The 20577-nt window shown below is 37.5% G+C and overlaps 1 protein-coding gene across 5 annotated transcripts; it reads right to left on the bottom strand.

Moving 5' to 3' along the window:
• Positions 1-347: 347 nt before the first annotated feature.
• On the bottom strand, positions 348-19202 carry LOC134536150 (uncharacterized). 5 transcript variants are annotated; one of them, XM_063375763.1, is made up of 8 exons: positions 19139-19202; positions 14428-14706; positions 12646-12784; positions 11355-11485; positions 7608-7785; positions 6301-6511; positions 5051-5214; positions 348-820 (listed from the first exon to the last, which is right to left on the bottom strand). In XM_063375763.1, the coding sequence occupies exons 2-8, from the start codon at positions 14643-14645 to the stop codon at positions 509-511; spliced, it is 1353 nt and encodes a 450-aa protein (XP_063231833.1). In that variant the 5' UTR covers positions 14646-14706; positions 19139-19202; the 3' UTR covers positions 348-508. The 5 variants fall into 5 exon arrangements, with proteins under 5 accessions (XP_063231833.1, XP_063231830.1, XP_063231831.1 ...); XM_063375760.1 differs by lacking the exons at positions 12646-12784; positions 19139-19202 and adding an exon at positions 15773-15928; XM_063375761.1 differs by lacking the exons at positions 12646-12784; positions 19139-19202 and adding an exon at positions 15794-15928.
• Positions 19203-20577: the final 1375 nt, after the last annotated feature.

Raw genomic sequence — 20577 nt, 5'->3', positions numbered from 1 at the left:
TGCACGGCGGCATGTGGGACGCCCCGAGAGCCACACTGCGTTAATCGTTAAAGCGTGCCCGACACTGAGAGCGAGCCAGGTCTTGGCGATTGGCGTGCAAAATTTAAAGGGTCTGAATCTCGCTCCCACACGGGCAACGTCACGCCCCGTGAGGAGACTCTGCCGGAGTGTGCCCTTTCATACGGTGGCGCCCATGCAGTAGTTCTCGTATCAAAGTAAATCAAGCCCAGACCTCAAAGTATTGCAATGATCTTTATCACAGATAAATGCCACGGAATTTTTAGCCAATGAAAGAAATTGAAATATTTCGTCACTGCCTCACAATCTAGAATGGCTATGGAAAAGAATGAGAGTATAAATTTTTTTTACTTCAATGTACATGTTTAAGGTTCAGCTATAAAAATATATTGTAAAATACAATAATATATCTGCATTTGTTAGCACCATCTTTCGCCTGAATGAAATACCGCACGCATCTAGAAAGGGGCGGTGGGGTAGTCCGACGGGCTCACCGCCAGACCTCGTAGCTGTCGTCCCCGGTGATGGCGAACTTGTGCTCCTTGTAGCACAGCAGGTTGCCCCGGCGCAGCTCCCCCGTCTTCTCGTAGATCTTGCGGACGACGGGCGGCAGCGGGGGGCAGCCCGCCCAGCGGGCCAGCTGCTCCAGGTACGCCCACTGCCCGTCGCCCAGCCGGTGGAAGTGCCTCGTCGGGATGCCCCTGGCCAGCCGGTCCCGCAGCTCGCGCTCCGTGTCAGCGCGCATGTCCTCCTTGCTGGGCAGCGCCACGCTCTTCTCCAGCGTCTTCAGGAAGAACGTCACCTGGAGCCGACAGACGTGTCACTTATACTTTTTTTTTCCCCCAGTTCTCGGTTCTAAGTTGACCACACAATTTCCAGTCGCATCTTAGACGCTGTTTACAAGAGATTAAATAAACTACAAAAAAAATAGTGCGTGCAGTCCCTCCGCGCGGAAGAAGTGAAACTTTGTAATGTGGAAATGAAAATAGGAAGGGGTAGAAATTGATTTTTAGTGAAATCATATTGTATCAAATCAAACTAAAAAAAAAACAAGTAAATGAAATAATGAATATTATAAATTAAAATAGAACAACCAGTATGTATTTCAGCTAATTTCACGACGCTCACACAGTTAACTTCGCTGCATAGCAAGAATACCACGCGCATGTGGTTGGAATATTGGACGCTACTCGTTGCTAACGCTCGCGCTGGCCTGTAACAGGTATAGGTACTACGCGCATGCGTTCGAGTGCCATGAATTCACTCTCGCTCTGTCTCTTTCCATTCCCCCTCCCCAGGAGCGTTGAACGCAACAGTGCTTTCATACCCCCTCCATGGTAGCATTAAACGTTTAACGCAACCTTGTTGGAAGTCGCATTAGAAGTTTCACTTCAAAAATAACAAAACTAACATGGAAGTAGCAACACATCAAAGTAATAGCAAGTTATCTATGTATCATAAAGGGCAAAGGATGTAACCTTTCAGTTAACAAAAGGTCTGTTGAATAAGGATATACACACATTATTCGTTGTTTGAGTTAAAAGTGATGAAGGTCTGCAAAAGTGGTAGTAAACACCTACATACACTGAGTAATAACCAACTATAAATCATGATAGTTTTATTTTAGTTAAAATGATCATCCATGTCTCCAAGTGAAAAGATGAACAAAAAAAAAAGGTAGGGATACCTGCATAAAGAACACTTATATTTATTATGTTCCGACACATTCCGGTGGGGTTATCTTTTCATCTAGGCAGGCCAGGCCAAGAATGTGAAGACGATAGATGGGAAGGGGATGAAAACTGTGCACTGACACCACCAGGAATTTTCAAATATTTATGAACATTTACTTCTACCCTCTTTTATCGCATAATCGTCGCACCCATATTTTTGGTCGTCAAAATTTGGATTCAAAAAAACTTGCGTGAACATCGCATGATGTTTTTGGTCCCGCTATTAGATTCCGAGCATTTTGTGTGGGTATTTTTTCAGTATAAAACGATGTATTTTAAAATAGAAATCTTATATTTATTCGGACATTACCTCTTACTTATTTAATTAACGGAAATATGTACAGTGGAACCTCATTATTACGAGTACGGGATACTACGAGACCTTCGTTGTTACGACAGTTTTGTAATGCGTCAGTTTGACTACGTAAATCATAGTAAATTAAACCGGTTATTACGAGTGCCTCCTTGTTGGCCCTTTCGTAAGTACGAGTGATTTGAATGGCATCTTCTATAAAGGAAAAACACAGTCCGTTAAAAAAATAATGTTCACGCAGTAAATACGGACAGCTATGTGGCTACGCGGGTGCCAGACGGACTGGTGACAAACAACATGCGCTCTCTCTCTCTTTCCCTCCCTCTTTCTCTTGACGGTGCCAGTTGCTTCCCATCCTAAGACGGCGGAGGGGTAAATATAAAAATAGACCAGCCAACACCCTTCCTTTCTTCCTTCCTTTGCTCCTTTTTTTTTTTTCACCGCTTTACATACCTTCCCACCGTGATCTCGAACGGCGCCGGTCTTTGACGGTGTGAAATTAAGACTGTTTGGACGGTCCAGAATCTAACTTGACTTTAATTTTTATATTGAGTTATTACGAGTACTCGTTACGAGAATTTTTGCCGCCGTTGTAGGCTCTTGTAGTAACAAGGTTCCACTTAAGTTGTCTGATGTGTAAATTTTTTTTTAAACGTTTTTAAACTTTATAACCGTCATCTTTTCGTCTGTGTTGCCGCGGTGTACCACTTACAAAAATGTAGCCAGCGCTCGTTGCAATCATTAATGTTTGGTTATGTTGCTTCCCGTATAGAGCGCGCACACGTAGCCGAATATCGATATCTCGCTGAATGCATACAGTGCACTCTCTCTGTCGAGTGCCGAGTTAACTACATCTGATGGCCCGCTCTCTTTCGTGGAGTGTGTACTTACTGCTGTGATAGTTAAGCGTTCGTTCGGCTTGCATTTGGATCACAGATTTTGTTTCTTCTATTTAAAGTTGAAAGGTTTTTTGTTGCATGACTTATTAATTTAAATAGTTTGGCGTGCTCTTTTATACTTCACGTTTTAAATAGACGTACTTTCCATGAATTTGTTTTGTTTTTATCTAGGTAACTAAAAAATTTTTTTCCGCATAATCGTCGCACCCCTACTTTTTAAACTTGATTTTAGAATAAAAATTGTGACGATTATGCGAGAAAACACGGTACTCTTCATGTGGTGCTGAAAAAGAAGTTACAAAAACAGGCGTGGGTCGTCGGCAATATATGTCCCCCTACAATGGTGTTTTATGGGTTCTACCAAAAATCTATTGCACTTGGGAAGGTTTGGCTGTAAAAGTTTCTCTGGTACCGGGATTACATTATGAGTACTTGGTGCTGGTTAACTTGCCAATAACCGGCAAAACTAAGAACTGGGACCGAAATTACTATTTTTATTAAATTTTTTTTTCCCCAGTACAGGTGTTTGTTTACTTTAACCACCAACAATAACACTGTATAACTTATTAATCTTTGTCTAATATTGAATGATTTTTTGAAAATGAGATCTGAATCACAGTTGCATCATGGTATCACGTATCAGATACCTTTTAAACAGTAACAAGTAAGTGTATTTTTTCCTTGCCACACAGCAGTTTATCACAACTTGTCTGAAATATTATTGAACTTTGTATTATTTTTTATTTGGTATTCCTGTAAAATGGTGCAAGCAAGAGCAGGAGTACAGGACTTGAATGAGATTATGGAAAAAGCAAAAAATGAGATGGTATGGTCATGTGAAGGGAATAGGAAAAAAGAGGCTGCCTAGGAAAATGATGGAGTTGAAGTAAACACGAAGAAGGCGCAAGAAAGACCAAGGAGGAGGTGGGAAGAGCAGATGATTAAAGGAGTGCGAGAGAGAGAAGAAGGAAACAAGAGCAAAGGAAGAATGGTGGAGGGCCAGAAGCAGATGGAGACAGTTTACTATCCTCACCCGGCCACAGGCTGGAAGGAGTTGATTATTATCCCAGTAATAACTATACTGATATTCGATAGTTTCAAAAGTGCCCGATTAATTTGGACTATTTTACTAATTTGGCTCAGTTGTGTACAAAATTTACACTTTTAAGAACTTGCTTTTGTTCAAATCTTGATCTTAGTTAACACACAATTATAAAGTATAATTAAATTTTTTTAATGTGTATGAGTATTAGAACACCTAATGATAAAATAATAATTATACTTTAAACTTTCTACTGCCTAATGTTGTAATGACCATTATTTAATACTAAGTATAATTTTAATGAGTGCCAGCACATCCGATGTAAATGTCGACTGCAAGTGATTTATTTTTAAAATTACATCAATATTCACACATCGATAAAACAAAGTTATCAGAGTAAAAATTATCTTTCAAATTAAAAACACACACAGAACTTCACAATATAGTTATAGTTACCTTTTGAGCCCTACAAAGCTATTTTCCGGACTATAAATACTAATATGAAGTTGGTTTTGATAAAATTTAAATTTCACTTACCTATGTATTGGACTGCTAACCAATGACTTACAAATTGGATTTTTTAAGCACAATTTAAGTTAAACACGTATCAAATTAACCTCGCACTAGCTAGCATTGTAGAGCAGTGACTTTAATGTAAAATTAAACTCTCATATCTTAGGTATCCTCTGCGTGTTTATTTGAGAGACATAATATTAACTAGCAAATCATTCAATCTGTTCAAGGAAATAAAAATAGTTAACATGCTATTACAGAGAACAGTAATAACTTGCTAAACAAACTATCAAATTTTACTTTAACTAGGACATGTATTTTCAAAACTACAACTGCTGATACCGTGATACGTAATAAACGACTCTCGTCACATGATGTGCAATGCACCAGATCGCTCGCAGACTGACATCCAGACATATATGTACTTGTTTAACTGAACAGGCTTATTTGAAACACTTCTGCCACAGCAGTCTAGTCCTCTGTGCAACGGGAAGTCCTAATACGAAGCCCAACTACGAATGTGACAACTCACCTGGTATTCAAACACGCGGAACGGTATCACGGACATCGGAAGTCCAACGAAGCATAGAGTCGGGAAGTCTATGTGTATCAGGTGTTGGTACAACGGTGACACCATCTTGTCCTTCACAACAACTCCACAGCTTGGATGCAGGAATGGAAAAGCGTATTCATAACCTATGAAACAAGACCTGTGATCACAAAAGTATCTCTTGCTTTATTATGTATTAATATAAGGTCATTCAATGCACAATTAACAATCAAAATTTTCTTTAGACTCACTAGTTTCAATTTTTTTGTAACTTCGGTTTTGGTAACAAAGAAACTTTTATTTGTATTGAAAGGGTACACAAAAAAAATTTGTATTTATTTTAAGATTTTTAATGCTTTTCGATATTAATACCTTTAGTGTTGAAAAAGTAACTGTTTATAGAACATTTCTAAATTTGAGAATTTTTTTTTACATTAAAGATGCTGGCGTGGTCGCCATGGCAACGGGCAATGCGACTGTGGGCAGAGGGCACGGGCTACCTCGAGCCCATCTGCCACGGCTCACACACATGTTCAGGAAGAGAGGGGCTAACGAGTTAGCAACCAAAGGCGTGCGCCGCACATTGCACGTCACACGTCAGTGTTGTAATGAATGTAATTTGGGTGCTATATTGGTTTTATCGCAATCCACCGTAAAAAAAAAAAAAGAGGCGGGGGAAGGTTTGTCTGTAAAGTCGGTTTACGGACGATAATTTGACGTGATAACGTCATAAGAAAACATTGATGAAAAATTGCATACTTTTTAATTTTCAAATATTATTTACAGTTTTTTGCGAATTTAATTTAAATAATTTGTTTAAATATAATCACAAACAATTAGTTAAAAAGCCCGCCTTAACCTGTTTGATATTATAGAAGATATTCTCGCAACTGTGGTTGGCCGGTTCTTGCACGCTCGGCTCAGACGGAACGTGACAATTTTTCGTGCGTGCAGCCGGCGTTCATCGATTTGTAAGATGGTATCACGTCAAAATCTCCACCCATTTCTGACAAACAAACTAAAATCTTTGAAATCACTTTTTTTTGGTGAAGTTATGTAATTAATACCTTTAAATAAAAAATAAAATAAAATAAATAATCAAGCTGCAAACAAATATAGGTGAAAAAAGAGCAGCTAACGCGACAAAGAATGTCTGCGACGAACATCCAAAACCAGCCCCGTGCTCTCCGATGCTTAAACCAATCAATAACGTAAATTTAATGTCCACCAACCTGTGCAGAAAATCAAATCGTCAGCATGGCACTTGGTCCCGTCTCGCAGGACGAACGCACCTCCGGAGAAACTCTCGATGCCGGCGACCTGCGTTATGTTGCAGGGCAGTGCTTTGTCGAGCTTCCGTGCTTCGGTCTTGCTGGGGAACGATGCCTGGGCCACGCCGTCGGCCTTCACTCCCAGCGGGGGCAGGTTGTGGCTCAGGTACACCTTCCAACACGCATGCCCCACTGGCGACCCAAGTGCAACACTTTCACGCCCTGACCTGCGCGAATGCCAGCTTTCTGATGCAAAACGAATATCAAAATAGTATTTTTTTAAATATTCGCAAAATCAAATGGAAATGTGTACATTGTTATCGGCAAAATTATTTAATGGAAAGAAGTAAAAAAAAAAGTAATCTTTTAACTCGAATTCAGGACCACACTTGGATTAAGAGGGGAGAACAGAAGATGAAAACGAGCCTTTTATACTGCCACACCATCTCCAGCATAACAGACGGATGACTAATTTTTTCCTTATGGTGCGCAGTACAACTCTTCCATTAGGACTTATTCAGACACTGTCAAATCAGTACGGTAGTAAATGCACTGGTTAACATTGTCGCGTTCCTGAAATTTTTTGGCGTAGCAGTCTTTAAAGTTCTGTCTTCCTCAGTGCAGGCTCTGTGTGGGTTGGCACAGTTACGCAACGGCACAAGTCGGTGACGGGAGCAAGTGGCAGGCCCGGGCGGTGGCTTTGTTGGCGTCGCACACACCGACGCGTGACGTTGAGGCCGGTCGCGCGTCCGACACTGCCTCGTGCCGACATTTCTGGGTCGCTCTGCGGCCCAACTTAGGGTAATGTCCCTCGCAGCGCGCGCGACGTGGGGTCCACTCAGCTACTTTGTACCCTGTTTGCAAAATTTGGGGTCGGCTGGGCCGAAACCTTCTGGAAAGTAGGAGGAAAGGGCCAAGGGTTTTGTAAAGAGTTAAAGTGAGCTCAGGGCTCACTGGGCGGGCTCCTGGTAACGAGTCTGTTAGTGCATGACCTACGGTGTAACTTGCAAGTCTGTTAGTGCATGACCTACGGTGTAACTTGCAAGTCTGTTAGGCTCACTCCTAGGGAAGGAGGTGAGTTCACCGTTCAAGAGATAAAGATTTTGACTGACTAGGCTGGCACTGGCAAATTAATTTCATTGTGATTCTCTGTAGCTGCCTTGTTAGTTATCTTGTAGCAGAGTATGTTTGCTAGCAGTTCAAACCTTGTTAAAAACACACAGTACTTGAATGCATCCACAGATATACTTCTGACAAACTTAACTTACCAGCTTGGCATATTTTGACACTTCCAGGCATATATCGACCCCTGATGAATTTGCACCAAGTATTATGACAGTCCGCTCTTTGTATATTTCAGGGTTGCGGTAGACATGGCTGTGTATTGGAACACCTTTGAAATCTTCAATGCCTGGGATACTTGGGATGTACGGTGTGCAAAAATGCCTGCAAATAAAAAATTAACAATTTTTTAACAGAAGCAACATGAAATAGGATGGTGTCATGGAGACAAAGTGATCGAAATTCCTCACTTCTCAAACCATAATAGTACTAGCTTGAGTTTCTACTGGTTCTGAGCTCTAATTTTTTTTTCCAAAGTGAAAACTATGTTTCAATGAATGAATGTTTTTGCTCAGGGCACTGCCATGAAATAACAAATTTTCTTTTCTGAAAATAGTATTTTGTTTTATTCAAAAAATTTTTAAGCAGGACAGACAAATACATCTTCCCAATTTTCTTAAGCTGTTACGATTTGATATCGTGACTGTTTGTAACCCGGATTTGCCCAGAGAAATACAAACATAAAAGTACTATAGTCCCTAAACATTTATTGGTGTGTAATATCTTAGCTCTCTGTATACATTTGGTAGGAGCGATTTCGTGAATGCAGTGGACGTCAAGACACAGAAATGTGTTAACGATCACTGTGCTGTCATCTGTGATGTACAGTGAAACCTCACAATTACAAAGAGAAAATTTATAATATTAACCATTTAATGAATTGTAACATGATGGGCAGTATTTTAATAAAATTACTTGTCGAAGATCAGGTCTAAAACCAAAGTTTAGTATTTTTCAAGTCTTTTTGCCTTTCATCGGAGCCACTTCATTATATAGTTTAAAATTTCAGTCTTCTGAACAAATAATTCAATAGTTGACATGGCTGCTCTAGTAATTCTAGTGGTGGATGTGGATGCGTGATTCGTGTCCAGAAATGTAATGTAAAACACAATTTGCTTATATTTATCACGCTCACATATTTTAAAGAATTCTATGTTAAAATTTGTGTCCGAGCCTTGTAATGTAAGTGTATTTGCAATATGAAAACACGTGACTTTGCTTGTTATTGAGGTTAGATGATAAGCATCCATCATGAGCACTGAAAGACTCTCTCAATTTTCCCTTAAATATTACCAAGATTATATATACACTACATCAACGCATCAACTGAAATCTACTGGCAGAGTTAAACATGAATTACATTCACAGTTATAAACTAACATAAACATCACTTTGTCTTTCAGTTTTAATTATTTGAACATGGCTCTAATAATTGTGGAAAATAATGCATGAAACACAGCAAATACTGGAAATATTAAATCCTGCACAAGATAATTTTGAAAATTATGATTTTTTTTTTTCCCCCATTTGTTTTAATAAGCAACTTGGCAAAATAACTACTAAAAAAAATTAACGCCAATGAAAGGGATCCAACTGGATAGAACATTTAGAGAAGGAATGGATTGTTGATTGGTATCAGCTGACAATCACAAAGCAGTTGTGGCCGGCAGGGCCACATTTTTACGTGTAATTTATTTTTGTTGCTGGTCTCTAGTTTTACATGGTTTTTTATTTCACGTATTTTTACGCCTTTTTTAATTAATGTTAATTTATCTGTAAATTTTTTTTAATTATATTTGTTTCTGTTAATTAGTTATACGCCGTTTGGTAGCTATCGATTATGAGTTTAAGAACATCGATTGTGTTTCACGTAAATGCCACTTGGCGAGCGCCCGGCGGTTGGCTGATGACGTCAGACATTCGGCTTGCCGGGAGTGAAAATCAGCTGGGGCCGCGTGGAGTGTGTGGCGAGCGACCGTCGAGGACAGAACCATGTGAGGGCGCGGACTGGTGTGCCGGACGGCAACGGGCGACGAAGAGTATGGGGGTGGAGGCTCCACGCTGGGTGACAGGGCAATGGTTTGCCCTGTGATACTGAACTTATCAAGGTAAAGAGAGGCCGCAATTTTGATTTTTACCCTCGTGGTGCTGCACTGGTTTTTGGCAAACCTAGTGAACTGTGTATTTTCCCATACTAAATTTTATTTGGACGGAACTTTTATTAGCCTGTTTGGTGAAGAGGCCCATTCGTTTCACACGTTGTTCCAGTGTTGGGATTTTTTAAATTGGTCGCCCGTTTGCCTGTAGTTGTAATAAAAGTATAAGTTTGGAAGAAACGAACATTTTGCAATTTGTTTTTGAGACCTAGTCTTCGGAATTTGCATACTTAAAGTTGCATTTAGCTAATATAATCAGCTTGTGCAGTATTATTAAATGGGTGCGATCGTTATTGGGCTACATGCGCAGCCTGATGTTGGTTGGTGCAGCCATTCTACGTTTTTATGAAATCATTGGCAAGTTAATAAAGAAGTAAGACTTTGTTTGAAGTATATGATAAATACTTCTGTGGTAACATGGTTATGTTACGTGAAGAGTTTTCGCTACATTTCCCTTAAAAATAAGATAATTTTTTTTTGATCATCGTTCACGCCTTTGTGAATTCGTACCTATGGCCCGGCGTGGCATTAGACTCTGGAGTTGGTGAGGAAGGTCAGGAAGCCAGCGCACGCCTAGGATATTAACTTTGTTTTTTGGCAAGTCTTTAGCAACGAACTTCAGAAGAAAGACTAAACCGTTGATTGAGAGTTTAAGAACTTTATTTAAATAAATTTGTTGTACTTCAGTTTTATTATTGTAGAATTTTTATATATTTGTATTGATTGTCTTGTTTGATTTTTGGTATTAGGGCAGTCAGTAAATTTTGATATTTTATAGTGGCCACGCCTCACGTCCTTATATATTTTTATACTTGTTGTTATCAGTATTTATATTTTTATGATGTTTTAAAGGTTATTGTTAGTATCGCAAATGGGGATAAGATGCTGCCATTATTAACGTCAGCTTTTGTAACTAAGCTTGTATGGTTATGTATAGTAAATACTATTTTTGCAAATTTCTATTTTTTAATAACATACGTCCAGTCTTGCCTCTTGTTTGTTTAATGGTTACTCTGCTATTATATCCTTTGAAGTTTTTGGCCTGACCCCTGGGCAGTGGTGTGGGGAATTTATATTGTTTAGCTTTTTATGCCTGGTTTTAATATTTATTTTTTCCCTTCGCGCCCAGAGTGAGTCGGGGACGCAACCCCTCTTCCAATTAAGGAGGAAGAAGGGTTTCACAATGAAAGAATATACTGAACCAAAGAGATACAAAAAATTTGAAAAGGCAAACTCTTTTTTTTTGCAGAACAGACATGTCAGACAGGACAAATGGTCATAACAACCACCAATCTTTCGCTCTGTTGTGATCCTAGATGAATAAATAAAATTTATTAATGGTTGCATTTGAAAACTTCTTGAAGAACCAACATTTCATACATCCATATTTTACTGGCAAGATGATGATGTAAGCGCACTTGAATACATATTTAATCACCTCTCTGCCAATCTGTTTCTAACAGTGCTGGGAAATCTCTATAAACAGGCACATGTCTGCACAATTGTACACAATTAGATAACAATATTTACGAGAGATAATAAAGTGATGCAAGTTTTTTATTTGTGTACAAACTTTTGCTTCCACTTTGTAACAAGCAAATATTAAATTGCATAAAACAAAATATAATTTTCTTGATCTTCAAATACTGACTGCGGATAGATATAAAAATCAGCTTAGCATGTTCGTGATTCGACTTTTTTTGGTGTAGGAACAATGAATGAATAAAACAGGTGTACCCGTTGCACACAATGACTGCGTCAAACTCCTCCACCTTCTCTTCCTTCGTTGCAGAGTCCTCGACCGCTACCCTCCACGCCTGTTCGCCGTTTCTATCAACCGGCCTGACTTCCTTCACGTGCGTGCGAAACTGGAATAACAGAAGAAGAAAATATCCTGCAGCCTACGTCATACATGTCCCTGTCTCATAAAACATTAGGTATATTTACAGCCGTTCTACTGCGTATGAATAATGACGATGTCAGGGAGATATTAAACCATTCATTCATTCATTCATTCATTATGAGGAATGAAGTAACAGCATACATAACCCATAATGTGTGTGCAACCTGTTTTTATTTATTTTCAAACAAATACATTTGTTAACACCGCTGTAAAATTCTCACGTATGATTTCTACAATGTTCGTCTACTTTATTCCACTTTATCCTGCAGATACATATGGTGGGTTTACGTAAGGTGCAGATACGTAATATGTTTTATGGTTCAACGACCATAGATTCCCACCGTCCTGTTCTGCTCGACGTGATTGGTGTTAAGTAATGAATGAGTTCTACGTGGACATAAGTTTATCTCTTTAATGCAAACTGATACCGCACCAAAAGTGCAAAGGAATGGAAGGATGGAGAAACTGGCCACTATCTTTGCTTAATTGTTATAATAGTGCCCTCATAAGTGATTACTTCTTGTACCAGTATGTAAAACAATATAAACACTACCGTGTAACACTATTACACACTGACACATTATTTATACAAACTAAATATGACTAGGCTTTTGCAAATATTCAGAAATATTTTTCCACTCAAATTTTAACATACAGAGAATTTTTTTTTTCCACACTTCACAGGAGTCCAAGAAAAATTGATCCACAATACATATTTACATGCATAAAATAGAGTATTATTAATAATTTTAACTCATAATCACTGTTTATTTGTAAATTAAAACACAAAAATTATATGTGAACAATGTTGCAGAAAATAAATCAAAATTTCTCAATAAATAATCTTAGCTTCATACATGTTACATTTTTTTCCAGTAAATTATTTTGTGAACAAGTCCCACACGGTATAGACCTATCTAATAACAAATAATTTTTAAATTATTCAATTTTAAATGTTGAACCGAATATAAAATTATTCATGAATACAGGATATTGAATTATTCATGAATACCAAATAATTTTCGAATTACTGCATATGACAAATATGAGGTTTAGCTAATCCTGAATGTGCAAACCCAAAAACTCTTAAGAAAAAAACACAGACACATAATGCTGCAAGCTTACCTTAATAAATTGGTACAGAGCAAAATGTTCACAATAACTTTTCAAGTACTTCAATACATCACTGTGATGCAAAAATGAGTCAGGTGAATCTTCAAACTTATAATCATTAAATGCCATTATTTCTTTTGGGAGATTTGTCCTAGAAAAGAATTGCTACTTAAGAAAACATGCCAACCAACACAAATATCATGTCTACATTCTGCACTAAATATATACCTGATAAGTCTACAAGCATACCTCACTAAAATTACACAATTTATCATACCTATGTGGAAACATTACGTAGGAATGAAATACATAAAGACATTTTTATGTATGTGGTAATTAAATTAAAATAAATTCTTTTGAAATTGCAAGAGTAATTAGAAGAGACAAGATTATACTGTGAATAGCTGTAAAACCGAAACAACAGCGAAATTAAGTAAGTACACTGCCAAACACCGAAATGGATGTCAATAAACCACCAAACATCGAAATGGAAATCAACACCACATAACACCGAAATGCAGCTAAATTCACGTCAATTACCTCATTATAGCTATTAAAATACACAATTCATTTCATAAATCTTTTTTATTTTAAGTTTCTATTTAAAAACCTAAAATGTTATGTACAAAGTAAAAAAAATTAATTAGTTTCTATGTATGGTGCTTTCAAAGTAAAGTAAATATATAAGCAGCTGATTATATAAAGTTATTGTTCCAAGACCCATAGAGAAACATCACAATAAAATGTACATGTATGAAAATTTTGGGCTTTTAAAATTGCATATATATAAATATATTTTTATTTTACTGTATTTGTGCTTGTTGTATTGTTGTCACTGCTTTCGTCCTCATGCGTTGGCCAATTGCGGCTGTCCTGTCTGCTGCGAGGCCGAAGAGGGTGGGAGACCATACATTCTCAGCGATAACCTTGTATCTGTCCAAGTGTGTTGTGCCCACCATACAAGAATTATGTCCGACGGTGGGCACGTTACGATAAAAAAAAATTTTGTTGCAGAATTTTGATTAACTTACTTCCATCAATATATTATGTAGTAGTATTGTTTAATTTACTCATATGAAGTGTGTCACCTCAAACTGTTGCAGTTTATCAATATAATTGGGCTTGATATGCACTTGTTTTAATTTTTTGATGATGATAAAGACCTAATCCCTGTAAATTTAATGATGAAATTTGTAATTTTACAACACCATAAAATCTTGGCTCTAGTAATCAGGCTTAGTTGCTACCGAGTACATGTCTCAGGTAGGTTACGTCTTTAGCTTGAAGCATGAGACTACCCTGTTCCTCTGTTTTAGCTTTCTCTTGGCATTAAGTTATCAACGTGCTGGGTTCATCACTCGAGACACGGAACTTCGACACTAGGAGAGCATGTACATCAGCTGCAGCGTTTAAAAGATGTGACGGTAGCCCAGGGGCGCAAAAAACTAAATTTCCAAGGGAGGGGGGGGGGGGGGGCAATATACCTTTTTATAAAGAATCATCGATCCCCTCCTATTGAAGCGGGGAGGGGGGGGGGGGGGGGGCGGGAAAATTTGCATTTCAAGGTGGAAAATGGTGCTATTTAAGCAGTTTTATTATCTAAAAATTGATTACACAGCATTTTCTTTGCCCCCGTTTGCCTCCACTTCAAAGTTTCAGAAGGGGGGGGGGGGGGGGGGGGGGGCAAAATACCCTTGCCCCCCCCCCCCCCTGTTGTTGCGCCCCTGCGGGTAGCCCTGGGTCGGCGTGTGCTCGTTTCAGTCGGCCCGCCCCCCACCCCCAAAGGGGTCTCACCTCAAGTCGCGGTACATGCTCGAGTGTATCGGCAGGCCGCAGTCGTCGCAGCCGGTGTGGTCCGTGTAGATCCAGGTGCCGCCCACCTCGGCGGTCTGCTCGAACACGGCGAACACGAACCGGCCCGGGGTCTCGGCCAGGTGCCGCGCCGCGCACAGGCCGGCCGCGCCCGCCCCCACCACGCACACCCTCGTGCCGGGCATGTCTCTCTGCGCCATCAGCCGGGCTTATCAGGGCGGACCTTGGAGCTAGCGAGGCCTTCGCGCCGCCTCGTGCATGCTGTTGCGCAACAGACCGGCAGCATGACTCGCTGAAACACACGCGCACTCAGGTGCACCATCCCTCACTGCACGTGCGCACAGACTGCATAATGCACTACACACTCTGTACAGCTCGCTGACTCCCCACATAGTCTGTGTGTTTACCCACAGATACACTCGTTTCGGGTTACATAGGGGGTAGTGGTGTCTGGGGAGGAATAAAAATATATTTTACCTACTTATGGTTTAAAATGAATAATAAGGCACAAGGCACCTACGTTTTTATTACATTCACAGGCATAATCAAGTAACCTACAAACAAATTATTATATTTTGGATGGAGATTATGACATATGTATTTAAAAATCTGAAGTAACATCTAAAAATTGTAAAAAATTTGATCTTTCTGTTGGTCAGCCTAGAAGTAATTTTTTTTTTTCAATCATTGTAAACGTTGATTTATACAAGGTCACTTATAATTTTCAAAACATAATTTTTAAAAATTTTTAAATCAAATTATATTAACTATAAATTACTGACAGCCCAAAGGCAGACTACACTTATTTCACAGTTGGGTACCTAATTTTCATCCCAAGATCACTATCCCATGACCCTAATATGTCGAGGATTGAGAGTTCCATCCCAACTTCACATATTGACACCAATTTACAAGCACCAAGCCGGTACCCCAAGAGACTCAGGGAGGTCCTATCGTCTGAAGTCTTTGTGCAAAACAGTGAGGCACAACACTCTACCAAACACTCATTATTCCCAACTGGTTATGTCAGTAATGATGGGTTGGTATTTATTTTAACTCATTTTTCCGACACTGCTTGAGTATTTTCAACTCTCAGTTAATATTTTTGAAGTGAGGTTTAATTTTTTTTCCTTCTATTTTTTTCACTTTACTGTATAGCACCACAAGAAGTTTGTACAGTAGAACCCTGTTATGGTTTTAAGGGGGCAAAAGAAAAAAAAATTATAATTAAGGAAACATTATGAGCAGGAAATATCTATTTAGCACTTGTCAGGGTTTGAATTTTTTTTTACTAATGGACTCATCAAGCTATATAAATAAATTTCACGTTAAAACCACTGATGGGTACACTCAATGCTCCGATTTGCTTCAACCCAGCCAAAAATTTTCCTTCAACTTCAGGGTGCTTCAGCTTGTAGGTCTCTACACACACACTGCCACATTTCTGGAAAACTGTTTCACAATTCATGATAACGTTTGGAGTATATGTACCTTGAACCACTTAAACTTTTTTTTTATGGATTCTTATCTACGATGAAATGACTTCATCTCTACAAACAATTTAAAAGGCTTTATTTTTCTTTTGTCATCGCAGAATGGTTAGCAAACTAAAATGTTGAAGAACTATGTATGTACATCTGAAAATACACCAGAATTGCAAGAAATGTAAGAAAATCTGTGCCAACAGACACAAAACTGTGAATAATAATATAATAATAATAATAATACATAGAGATTTAAAAAAAAAATCTTTGCATTACTAGAATTTTTGAAAACAAATGTTATAAGCACAAAATACTTATTCGTAAAATGTTACACACAGGATGTATATACATTGTTCTTATGAGGAAAATGTTGGAACTTTAAAAAATGTCCTTTATAAGCAGGAAAACATTATAGGCATGAACATTATATATAATAGGGGTTTACTGTGTACTTATTTTTTTTTGTGAAATTTCAGTAAGTTTTATTTCTGTAAAACATGCAAGCACACATGGACAAAAACAATGGTAGCGGTGCATAACATTCAAGCTTACAGACTGGTTTGTTTTTGTTTGATTGGTGTTTTACGTGAAACGGTTATGCACAAAGGTTTAAGGCAATATAACATTTTGGCCGAACCACTGGAGTACTGACTCAGAGCTCATAGAGGTAAGTCATGCCAGGATGTTGGGATTGAACACACACAACCCGTGCAACACGACTGTCACACATTATTTATCCCTGCCACCAATGAGGTGTATCATGAATCATTATGTATTTGGGAGACAGGTTATTACATTCATTACTGATTTTGTTTCACTTTTTAAACATTACTAAAACTCATTTGCATTTCATGATGAACACTCAAGAGACGTATACACCGGGCATGGCCCATGGCCCAAATCAGGGGCAGAGGCAGGGGTAGGAATGGGAGGGGGATGTCACCTCCCCCCCCCCCCCATCCCATGAAATGAATGTCTGCATACACTCCTGGCCAATACTTGCTCAAGTTTAAATGGCCCATAACCTTTTCTAGAACCAATCTGACCTCCGTAGCGCAGTCGGATGCACACCGGCTTGCGGTGCGAGGGGTTCTGGGTTCAAGTCCCGGTTAAGGCATGGGTGTTAATTTACATGCAGAGATTTGATTGATACGATATGGTAAAGAAAGCTTCGAATAAATAAATAGTTCTGGTTGTGAGCGAAAGCCGTTAACCACACAAGCAAAAAAAATAAAAAAATCTAAAACAATCCAGCTTTATCTACAAACTAAAATTTTTTTAATGATCTGCACCAGTATCAAAGACAACATGAACTATGTAATTTATGACGATCATTTGAAGTTCATTTATAGTTAAAAATGTTTGTATACTATCACTAAAAATTATATATAAATTTTTATACTTGATATATAAACATTTTTAGATAATTTTAAAATATGTATGAATTTATATTTGGCTTTGTCATTCTCTTCAATGTATACTACAAAATTTAATCTCTTTTTGTACCAGTCAGTTAATATTTCAATGCAAGTTTCTTAACAAGGATGAAGTGCTTCAAGGAAGTAGACACGAGCACAAAATACATGTATGTATTGGCAAAAACAAAATAAGTAGGCTCAATGAGTTTATATTATTACTAGCTGCAGTACCCAGCGTTGCCCGAGCTGAACACAGGGTGAAGGGGAACTGTTTAGAGATCAGATGTAGTTAGTAATTGTCTTCTTAATTTGAATGTCAAGTGTGCAAAATAATTTATATCACTTTCAGATCTCGACACACGTTGTTCTGCCAGTTTATAGTTATTTACCTGGTCTGTATGTAATCTAGACTCTATAAAGCAATATAGAAAAAAAAAAACTGAAAAATAAGGGATTACTAATATTGAAAAGATTCCATTATCTAGCTAATGCTCGGCATGCATTGCAATGCCTCATTCAGTTTTGTTTTGTAATATGTTTGAAGTAGTTACACATATATACAAATAATCTAGCCATGTCTCTAAATATATATTTATCTCTATCTACATCTATAGTCCTATATATCTATGTATCTCTCTATCTGTATTTATCTCTTTGTATCTACATATACACCTCACACTATCTCTATGTATTCTATATGAGGGTACTGATTGCTTCGTTGTTAATATCACACGGGTGTTTTTTACTTGTATGGGAAAATTAAGAATGATAAGGCATCTAGTGCGTGGTAACAATGTTAATAGGCAATAAGAAATAAACTTCTAGCACCTGCGGCATTGTCAACACACACTTCGTACGTGTACTGAATGTTGTATCTAACCCCCTCCAACGCATTTGATTCTAAATTGGACTTTTAGTAAGGATCCCTAATGTTATTGATAATATAATATAGCCTATAGCCTTCCTCGATAAATGTACTATCCAACACTTAAAGTATTTTTCAAATCGGACCAGTGGTTCCTGAGATTAGCGCATTCAAACAAACAAACTCTTCAGCTTTATAATATTAGTATTATTATACTGCACTACAGTGCATCTTAAAACTAAGAATAAACTCCAGATTCAAATCCTGTTTACAAGAGCAAAAAATATTACCTTAACCAGGAGCCGAATTAAGACTTTAACAGGGGGGAGAGGGTGGGTAGACCCACTTTTCCCACTGGTAGCTTTTGATTTTTTTCAATTTGTTAATGGGATTTTTTTTTTGAGGAACGAGGGAGCAATCCCCAACACCCCCTGCATAAGCTAATTGCCATAACCAGTCTCTATTGCACAATACCATTCAAAAACTTGAGGAATAGTTTTTAAATTTTTAAATAATTTTGACAAATTTCCTGGAATATACTCTATTCCTAGGTTCTGTAACATTTCGCAAATAATTTAATCACTTTCACTCCATAGTCACACTTCCGCCTATGGTTATTCATTGGTAGCTTCTCTTTCATACGTTGGCTCAAAGCCCACAGAAACGTGTCGTACAAAATCTCGTCCAATTGAGGTATACGGATGCAATACAATCTCACGGCTCTTGGAGTTTAACCTGTTCCCAGACTTACTCACAAAAAGTTGAATGTTTTATGGCTCAGCTACCACATTTTTGACAGAACACTTTTGAGCGGAAGAAATGTATCGATGCATGGTTTGGTTATGATAAACCCACTTTTGTGTTAATATATGGTGTTAATATGGGCATGAAAACAGAAATGTTTAAGTATGATTATCAAAACTTACGTGGCTGTGAAATTTGTGTTAAATGACACAAAAAATTTAGCAAAAATTTTAGCTATGCTGTACGAGATCGAAAAAAAAAAAAACCGTAAACTTTTGTATCGATTGTTCGATAGTAAGACGCACTATTACCAAATATTGTAATATTATGATATTTGCTATTACGAAGCGCGTTAACTAAATTGAACTCGTTTACAATCGATACTCAAAGCTAAGTGGAATTCAATTCAAAAAATTACTAACTTATGTGGATTTGGAATATAGTATGTTATATTGGGTCAAAGAGAACTAACTGGAGAATATTTTAAGCAATTTAAATAATTGTTTAAGTACTTAATATAGTAGTCGTTCCTCACTTAATCTCTAAATAGTCATATCTGAAATGATTGTACTCGGTGAACATTCGATAAATGAAATAAATGCGGCCATATTCCACCATTTAGAAACGCGTTTAGAAAAGTAAAATATTTATAGTTGGTTTTAGTTTTAAAGTGGCTTCAATAAAAATATTCGAATATTTTTCATTAATTTTTAATCATAAACTATCTTGAATTATAATTTGAAACACTAAAATTGAGTTAAATATAAAAGAAAATATTTTAGTATAACAAAATAGAAAACTTAAACCTTTTAACATGACGAACGCAGGCGACACCTAATTGAGGCAATCCTAGCGGCTTGGCCTGAAGAATGTCCGCGAAATTCAAATTCTCTTGTATTATAATAGGCGATATCGGCATAGCTCTCGTCGTCTGAAATATTGTTGTCGTAGAATAAATAATTCATATGCGATACATTTGTATGAAAAAAAAATGTATTCATAATCGAAAAACATTTTCACAATCTAAAAAATTAATTGACTTAAATATCATGTTAAATGACCTAACTTTAAACATTATGACAAAAGTACAATAAGCTTACAACTTTTAACAACGCAAAATACTAAACTTTAAAACTGAATTTTTGTAAATTGCTTAGTTCGTAAATAACTTCACGAAAAATTATGTAAAAAATTAGGATCTAGTTTTTTTTGTGTACATTATTCACGCAGAACGACCTAGAGATATATAGACTGCTAGTGGGAGGCCATCTTTGATTCCAATTGAATTTGACAGAATGGTGGGCAAACAGTGCTTTGTTAGCAGACGACGTACGTTGACAGCAGAAAAGTGGCAGTGTACTAAGTTAATTATTTAATTGCATTGAATCTGAAATATCAACAGTAAAGACACAACTAAAACTCGTAATGAACGAATACGACTACAATAATAACAAACCCACACAAATCATTTAAAAGTGGTCATTATTCCATTGCAGTCGATTATTTTAAATTAATAGTAGGTACTTAGTAATGAGATAAATTCCATGTAATGTATCAAATTACCTATACGAAATACATATATAATAGGTTCAATAACTGATCTACTTATTGATCACAAACT

The sequence above is a fragment of the Bacillus rossius genome, chromosome 10 (genome assembly GCF_032445375.1).
Source record: "Bacillus rossius redtenbacheri isolate Brsri chromosome 10, Brsri_v3, whole genome shotgun sequence".
In the NCBI taxonomy this organism is placed as follows: domain Eukaryota; kingdom Metazoa; phylum Arthropoda; class Insecta; order Phasmatodea; family Bacillidae; genus Bacillus; species Bacillus rossius.
This window is presented reverse-complemented; position numbering and strand designations above follow the sequence as displayed.

Coding starts and splice junctions, on each gene's coding strand:
- LOC134536150 (XM_063375760.1), bottom strand. CDS start 15,913: ATGAATTGTGAAACAGTTTTCCAGAAATGTGGCAGTGTGTGTGTAGAG. Junction 14,707..15,772: donor TACCCATCAGTGGTTTTAAC/GTGAAATTTATT, acceptor GTTGCGCAACAG/CATGCACGAGGCGGCGCGAA. Junction 5,215..6,300: donor CGATTTGATTTTCTGCACAG/GTTGGTGGACAT, acceptor CTTGTTTCATAG/GTTATGAATACGCTTTTCCA.